General features: G+C 44.1%; 1 protein-coding gene across 1 annotated transcript in view; it reads left to right on the top strand.

The window, feature by feature from the left end:
- RSPH10B (radial spoke head 10 homolog B) overlaps positions 1-8,973 on the top strand; it is a 33,708-nt gene that overhangs the window by 555 nt on the left and 24,180 nt on the right. Inside the window, exons 2-5 of the mRNA XM_081035272.1 lie at positions 866-1,211; positions 4,439-4,514; positions 5,695-5,763; positions 7,316-7,489. Of these exons, the coding sequence (XP_080891398.1) occupies positions 958-1,211; positions 4,439-4,514; positions 5,695-5,763; positions 7,316-7,489 (573 nt within the window). The 5' untranslated portion in view covers positions 866-957. The remainder of the gene's footprint in view (positions 1-865; positions 1,212-4,438; positions 4,515-5,694; positions 5,764-7,315; positions 7,490-8,973) is intronic.

Here is an 8,973-nt window from a genome sequence, read left to right as displayed (position 1 = left end):
CCTAGAGGAGGGGTTGAGCTGGCAGGTGGGGTGTCCAGAGGATGCCATCCAAGCAGAAGAGGGCGTGGGGCGCCCTCTGCACCCTCCGGGCATGGGCATGTGAACAGGGAGCTTGCCTTACACTCCAGGACACATCTGAGCGTCTTGCTTGATGGGCTGGAATGCTTTCAGTGGGGCCAGTTTTAGAGGGCCATGGAAGCTGTGGCTTTGGAGCCCTGGCCCTCGGCTCTGACCTTGGACAAATGATTGGCATAGTTTCTTGTCTGGCACTCGGTTAATGGTAGTGCTCACCTAGGGAGTAGGCAGCTGATGATTTCAAGTTCAAAAACAGGAAAGTGACATCAAATAATCACTCCATTATTATGTGCTGTATTCCGCACATTAGAAATGTTTTGTGCATCAATTTATTTAATTCTTATAAGGAAACAAGGTACTATTATTCCTATTTGATACCTGAAGTAGAAGGACATCAAGGAACTTGCTCAAGAGCATACAGGTCAAGGGCAGTGAGGGGCCTGGGTCCAGCTCTGGGTCCGGCACTTAGCCCTAGTGACATATTAGGAGTCAGGCTTTTAAAGTAGGAACTGCCAGCAGGTAAGACCTTAGGGAGTAAGTAGCCATTTTTCACGGACAGGATTATCCTTCTTACCAGAACACTATTTGAAAAGAAATGGTAGATGGTGTTTCCGATTTTAAAAATTTTAGGAACAACCAATGCAATATTGAGACTTATTTTTATAAACTGGTGATGCTTCTTACTTCTAACTTTTCAGGCTTTAGGAGAAAAATAATGGCATTGGGTTGCAAAGCTAAACTTTACAAGTGAAACCCTCAAGTATTTAGAGACATAACTCTTATTTTTCAGATAAAACTCATCAGTGCCTTGAAACAAGCAGATCTCAAGCAAAGGAATCATTTGATACATGTATAAAGTAAACTATAGTTCTTCTAAAGGCAATGGGAAAAGAAAAGAAAAAAGACAAAAAAGGGGATAAGCCTGTCCGCTCTCCCACATCTCTCTCTGATTATCCAGAGCTTCTCAAACAAGATGGCAATGCTGCTAGACAAGAAATGTCCTCAAGCACTGTCCCACCATTGGAAATGATGCTCAATGAACTGGGATCCAAAAGGGAGTCTAGAGATGAGAAGCAGCAGAACGAAGATGGCACTCAGTATGAAGACCCCATTCTGACCAAACTCATCGTTGAAAGGTGATCTTAACGGGCTGCGTTGTCCATGCTCCATTTTCTACCATTTTTATGCTCTGTTCTCTCTCTCCCCCTCTCCTCTTCTCCCCTCGTTTCTCTCTCTCTGTCTGCAATTTCTTATTGTAGCTTCAGTAACCATCTTCCTAGATGACTGTAAAAACAAAACAAAACTGTCTTTAACACTGTTCTCTGTCCTAGAGTTTTAGGTTCAAATGTTTAACTCCCTGCTGGACATCATCCACTAGACTCGAAACTCTCTGTGTCCAAAAGCAAAGACTGCTGGACTTGACACAAGATAAACTGGATTTGAGTCTTGGCTCTATGACATCAACCCTATCACTGCCCTTTTCTTAACTGTGGAAAACAAATGAGATCGCTCACCTTAGAATGTTCCTATAATGTTGCTGTTTCTCTTCCAGCCATTGGCTTCTCCATGGGTCCCTGTTCCTGTAAGGACACCGCCCTTTTCTTGCATCTCCAGGCTTGAGATTGTAGAACTGTCCTCCCTTCTTCCCTGTGCCTTTCGTATTTCTTTCCTCTATGTTTCTCATTAGTCCTTTCCTTTATGCATAGACTCTTCATGTCCTCTTGACTGGGCCATTGGATTCGCTTCCTAAAGATTTCCTTGCTTCTTGTCTCTCTTGCCTCCGGTGTAGATTTACCTTCCTAAGACATGGCTCGGTTTACATTGCTCCCTGTATTAGTTTTCTGTCTGTGTAACAAATCATCCTAAAGCATGACAATTGAAACAATAAATATTGTGTCAGACAGTTTATGGGGGGCAGGAGTCTGGGAGAACCTTAGCTGGATGGTGTTGGGTGCGGAACTCATGAGATTCAGTCAAGATGTCAACCAGGGCTAATGCCATTATCTGAAGGCTTGACTGGGCTGGACACTCTGCTTTCAGAGCTGCTTACTGGCATGGCTATTGGCAGGAGGACTTGTCTCAGTTCCTTGTCACATGGACTCTCCCCAGAGAGCTGCTTGACTGTCTTCATGACATAGCAGCTGGCTTCCCCAGAGAGTGATTCCAGAGTGAGCAAGGGTGGACGTCACGTTGTCTTTTATGACCTAGTTTGGACATCACCCCCTGTCATTTCTGCAATGTCCTTGTGCTCGCACAGGTCAGCCCTATTCAGTGTGGGAGGGGACTCACGAGGGCGTGAATGCATGGAGATGAGAATCATTGGGAGCTGTTTGGGGGCTGGCTACCACTCTCCTCTAAAAAACACTTAGTTTCTTTCCATTGTCTACAGAATAAAACACCTCAGCCTGCCTCTCCTCTCCCAAACACAAAAGTCGACATAGATTTCTCCCCACAATCCCATTTATTTTTATTTTTGCTTACAAAGATTGCCCTACTTGGAATGTTTGCCCCTCGTTTCAGAATGACCAAATCCCATCCACTCTTCAAGGGCCAACGTTTTCCATTAATTCTTCCCAATAGGAAGTAAGTCTCCTCAAAACTTCTCAGACGTATCACTTTCTATTATGTATTACTTACTATATACCTAGTACATATTACTTTCTATTACATACATTTGTGTTACATTCAAATTACTGTAATTTGTTTATAACTCTCCACTTCTCTACCAGGCTGAAATTTCCTTCATAGTGGAGATACACCCGGAATACCAAACACTGGGCCTCAGGCCCAGTATGGTCTCTGTTAAGATTTATAGTTTGAATGATGTCAGCGGCCATTTATTAGTGAGCTCCTGTGTGCCAGCTCTGGGGCGAGCACTATAGAAGCATATTAAAAAGTATGCAGTCTGATCTATATTTATGTTTCATGACTGTCTTCATTAACTAGAACCTTGTAAACAGTATTGAATAATTGGTAAAAGAAATCATCTGTTCATGTTCCTGATTTTAATGAAATTGATTTCAGTATTTCACTCTTAAAAATCATGTAAGTTATTATTTTTTCATAGGCTGTTATGCTTGATTAAGTGGTTTCTTCATAATATTACTTAGAATTTTTAAAGAAATGATTTTTTATCAAATACCTGAATTTTTATCACATACCTTTCTGGCGTCTTGACATAAGCATTTTTTTTCTTCTTTGGTTTACTGATCTAATGAATTATGTTTATGGATTTTCTAATGTTTAATCTTCCTTGGATTCTTGGAATAAGCTCAATTTGGTCATGGCTGTCACAGGTTCATTTGTTTCCCCACCTCACTTACCTCAGAGTCTAGGGTTAAGCTAGGTGACAAATCACACATCATCCACTGGGCTCTGAACTAAAGGTCTGGACACTGTTCTTGATTCTTCCCTCCCTGAAAGCCAGCACGTCAGCAAGCATGTTGGCTCTATGTCCAGAATATTATCTTCATTTAAAAAAATTATTGTAGTAAAATAGACGTGACATAAAATGTTACTATTTTAACCATTTTAAGTGTACAGTTCAGAGGCATTAAGTACACTCACCATTTGGACAACCATCACCACCGTCCACTCCAGCACTGTTTCATCACCCCGAAGAGAAACTGCCCAGAATATACCGTAACCTCTCATGTCTCTCCCCTGCCTCTGCTCCCTCCCTCCCGGCAGTTAGCTCTCCCCACATCTGCTCTCCACACAGCGGCCAGAGCCATCTTTTTGTGAACTAACTCTGACCATCTCATGATTCCTCCTAGAGCTTTGGGTTTTAGTGCAGCCTTTGTCACAGCCCACCATGCCCAGCTGCCTTACCTCCGCCTCCTCTCTCTTCCTCCTGACCCCCTCCAGCTGTGCTGCTCTCCTCTATGTTTGCTGAACTTGAAGTGTCAGGCTCTTTCCTGCCTCAGGGCCTTTGCACTTGCTGTTCCCTCTTCCTGAGATCCTCTTCCCAGAGTTCTTCCCGTGGATTTTTGTTTCAAGTCCTTCGGGTCTCAGTACAACTCTCGTGTCGTCAGCGAGGCCTCCACTCTGACCATCTGTACCCAGTAGCCTCCTCCCATGATCATTTCTTTCATAAAAATTGGACACGATCTGGAATGAGCTTGTTTTCTGTTCCCTGTCTGTTTCTCCTTAGTGAACTGTAAGCTCCTGGGGCAGGAACTTTCCAGTCTTGTTCACAGCTCTAGCCCAGTACTAGAAGGGGGCAGTCATATAGTGGCCCTTGGGGAATGTTGAGTGAATCAGTGTGAGATGTACTTCTTCACTCATGTTAATTCTGTATTTTACCTGCTGTCCCTTGGGTTTACTCGCATCATTCATTACCTTGAACTTTATTTCCCTGCAGTTATGAAGGGGAAAAAGTCCGTGGACTGTATGAGGGAGATGGCTTTGCAGTCTTCCAAGGAGGTTGTACCTACCGTGTGAGTTACACATTTGGGGAAATGGATGGGGAGCAAGGAGTGGGGTGATAGTTTTAGATTTGTGTTTTCAGAAAGGTCCATTGATTCTTCAAAAGAAATTGGAAGTCCTTAATGCTGATGTTATTTTGAACCCTGATTATATACTTTAAAGTAGAAACATGGCTTGATACAACTGAAGTTTTCATTTTAGATTTTGTTTTTTTTCCCAATTTTTATTCATTGTACAAACAGCATTAAGTCACTACAGTAAATAACGAAGAGTAAAGTCCCAGTATCATCATCCTTTTGCCATAAATGTTTTCAATTTGGTATGTTCCTTTTATTCCTTGAGTGGATGTATCAAGGCCACATTCATTTTGTACATAACAACTTGAATCTTGTCACTCATGAATCCTTCCTTCTCTGTATTGCTATATGGTTTCATAACTTAAATTTTTTTATTGTGGTAAAATATTCATAACATAAAACTTAGCATTTTAACCATTTGTAAGTGTAAAGGTCAGTGGCATTAAGCACACTTACCATGTTGTGCAACAACCACCACTGTCCATTTCCAGAACGTTTATATCATCCTGCACAAATTCTGTACCCATTAAACACCAGCTCTCCATAATAATTTTAAACATTGCATAGTATTCTCATTAATATTCATAATTATGCCATAGTTGTTGGGTACTTTTGGGGTGTTTTCATTTTTTTGCCTTTATTAATAATGCCTTTATTTTTTGCCTTTATTACTAATAATGCAATGAAGGCATTCCTACAGATGATCAAAGCAGTATGTGATTCTTACAGGGGAGCAAATGTTTGTGGTTGAGGTCATTGGAGTAAGTTTTAGTGCCCCATGTTTCCCCCTTCACGTCCATCTTCCTGTGACATAAAAACTCTTCAAAAACACGGACACAGATGGAATTTGCAGCCCATGTTTAACGCCTGCACGGGAGGGCCTGGTGTAAGTTTTAGGGAACTGGATTTTTCCGGACTCCTCCTTCAGACCCTTTTTAGAACAGTGCAGTACCAGCTTGAAGGAGGGCTCTGGTGCCGCAGCTGAATGTGTGACAAGCTTATTCACACAGATGAAAGGGGGGCTGAGGACCGAGGCCAGGGATAGCAAGGAGTTTTACACACTGTTTTATGAAATCAAGCCCTGGCCCTAATGGTTTGTTGTTCTGTTTTGAAGGGTATGTTTTCAGAAGGACTCATGCATGGACCAGGGACTTATATTTGGGCCGATGGATTGAAATATGAGGTAAAGCATATAATACGTTATAGTTACTGTAATTATGAGACTTCATGGTCAGGTTCCCACAACTAGACATCTTACTTTATGAAAGTAATTAAGCGCATGGGTTTAAAAACTCCACAGAACCAAAGAATATAGGTGAAAAGTAGCTCGTTACTGCCCTGTATGCTCTGGTGACCAGTGTCATTTGTATGTTCTAGAGGATCCAAGAACATACACATGCATGTACTTGGCCTCTCTTTCGTCTTTACAAAGAAATAGTTTACTATACATTCTCTTCTGTACCTTCATTTTGTAGAGATCAGATCCTATCCATTCTCCCAGAACTACCCTTTTTACTGGCTGCTCGTATTCCATTGTGTGCGTCTCATTTAACCCACCTTGCTGGGTTGAGGGGAATAATTTTTAAATTGATTGCTAGGACCAAACTGCCCTCCAAGAGAGTGCACTGGTTTCAGCTCCTACCCACAGTGTGTGAGGGGGGCCTGAGCCTCTGTCCTAGAAATCCAAGCTGCAGAGCTGCTGATTATGATGGTGTTTGTAAGTGGCGATGGAGCTGCGTAAAACAAATGCCAGGTGACGGAAACAGGCAGGTTTGGGCCACGTGGGCAGCTAACTGGAGCGGGGCAGGGCGGGCAAGGCAAGGACGACCTTCACCGTCATGGAGGGAAGAGGACGTCCGAGGCCCAGGGGACCCTGAGGATTGGGTCCCAGCAGTAGTTTGGGACCAGACTTTCTCGGGGAACTCCCTTCCCCCACAGCCCTGCCTTCCAGCCCGCGGCCTTTGGGTCGTTGTCTCTGGGAGCTCTCAGGCAGGGGTCATTCTTGCACAGACCCCTCACCCCAGCCCGGTCAAGAGGGTTTATGGGCAGGATTCAGGCTCTCAGAGCATCTTCAGGGAGGTGAGTCGTTCTCAGCAGCTCTGGCCGGTGGTCAGGCCACACTGCTCTGTCCTCTTTTCTCTGCTGACTGGCTGCCTCCAGCGAGTTCACGAGTGGAAGAGAACCTGCTTCTCTGAGGGGCGGGGAGCGGTAGGGACTCTGTGCTGCCCACTCGTCCCAGGCTTGAACAGGATTCTCTGGAACGCACCTCCTGGGCAGGCGGCTGACTGACGTGTCTGCAGGATATTTTGATGAACCACAGGCAGAAGGATGGGTTTCTACCAGTGCTCACTAAGCCTGGCTAATCATCAGAATCCCCAGGGGGAACCCATGGACCCAGTGAATCAGCCTCCTTGGAGATGGGTTCCAAGAATCTGAAGTCCCCAAGGCCCGGAGGGAAGCCACCACTGCCCCATGTCACCTGCTTGCTGCTCGGAGCTGTGTGCACATGGCCTTGCAGATATTGTTTTCTGCCTGGGCTTCTACCCAGGGGAGGGGTCAGGTGTGAGAGGCCAGGACTCTGTGGAGAAGGGAGGAGGAGGGTGGATATTCAGCTGTTTCTGTGGGAGGAGAGACAGAAACAGTATCGGCAGTCAAGGATGCGTCTCCAACAGCCCACAGGCCTGGGGATCGTGCCACTGCCTTCTTTCTGTCACTCCTATGGCCATTTTACCTAGGGAGACTTTGTGAAGAACGTCCCCATGAACCATGGCATGTACACGTGGCCGGATGGCAGCACCTACGAAGGAGAAGTGTTAAACGGCATGAGGACCGGGTTTGGTATGTTCAAGTGCAGCACGCAGCCCGTGTCCTACATTGGCCACTGGTGCCATGGCAAGAGACACGGCAAGGTGGGTGAGGCAGCCACGTGACGGCCACCTGTGAAGAGAATGTATAAACATGGAGGGCGGGAAGGGGGCTGTTAGGGTATATTCACTTTTTGTTCACAGAGTGAAATTCACACCACGTGAAATTAACCGTTTTAGAGGAAATGATTCAGGGGCATTTAGTACATTCACAATGTTGTGCAAACACCACCTCCAACATTTTATCACTCCAAGATGAACGCCATACCCACTAGTTGGTTACTCCCCAACCTCTTCCCCCAGCCCCAGTCCCACCAATCTGCTTTCTGTCTCTGAGATTACCTATTCTGGACATTTCATATGAATAGAATCATGCAATATGCGACCTTTTGTGTATGGATGGTTTCTTTCACTTTCATCCATGTTGTGAGTACTTCATTCCTTGTTGTGGCTGAATAATATTCCACTGTATGTATAGACCACGCTTTGTTTATCCATTGCTGGGCATTTGGGTTGTTTCCATCTTTTGGCTACTATGAATAGTGCTGCTGTGAATATGTTGCAAGGATTCATTTGAGTACTCCAGTTCTTTGGGCATATTCTTAGGAATGGAGTCGTTAGGTGACGAGGTACCTAATGATTCCACTTTAGGTTAACTTTTTGAGGAACCGCCAGACTGTTTTCCACGGTGGCTGCACCATTTTACATTCTCACCAGCAATGTAGGTTATGTCTATTCCCTTTTAAGCAAGGTTGCTGTTTTTGGTGCTATTGTTTAGTTTTTGTATGGGATGATAAAATACTGTAGGAATGGTTTTAGAAAATATGATAAGGAAAGAAAAATTCAACCATTGTAATCATCACTTTTCTCAGATTTAATTTATTGTGTTCTGTTTTTGTTTGTTTTCTTTAGCTTATAGATCAGTTTAGACACATTGGAGGGGTTGGGGATGGTGACTTCTAGATGAAGGTACCTGGATGGCAGCAACAAGGAACAAGTTAGCTTGATAATGAGGCAGAAGATAGAAACAGAGAGAGAGAGAGAGAGAGAGAGAGAGAGAGAGAGAGAGAGAGAGACCAGTGAATAAACAATCTGAGACCATTCAGTGTAGATCCAAATACCTTGTACAGTGACTAGTCCCTTAGAGGAGTCATCAAAGAAAGTCCCTTAGAGGAGTCACAAGTGAGTGCCGTGCTTACTTGTTCTTGGATGTAGTAAAGAAAGATGTCAAAATGGATGAAACAGAAATGGTGTTGGTACATCAATGAGAGTGACCTTCAGTTATATGGAAGTTGCCGCTCTTCACTTTAGGTGACAACAAAACAGGATTGCTTTAGGTATTTATTTAATAGTTACGAATATAATGATTATACTGAATGTAATGGATATAGTCATCCCATGCCCTCACGTAGTTATAAGTACTTTGTTATAAGGAGCAGTTGATTTATGACACGGCCTCGTTCCCTGGTGGATCCTCACCCATGTTCTGACTGCAGACAGAGTGTGATGTGATACGATGCACTTGTGAT

This window comes from Rhinolophus hipposideros (assembly GCF_964194185.1).
Source record: "Rhinolophus hipposideros genome assembly, chromosome: 23".
Classification (NCBI taxonomy): domain Eukaryota; kingdom Metazoa; phylum Chordata; class Mammalia; order Chiroptera; family Rhinolophidae; genus Rhinolophus; species Rhinolophus hipposideros.
The sequence above is the reverse complement of the archived record's forward strand: the minus strand, read 5'-3'. Positions and strand labels throughout refer to the sequence as shown.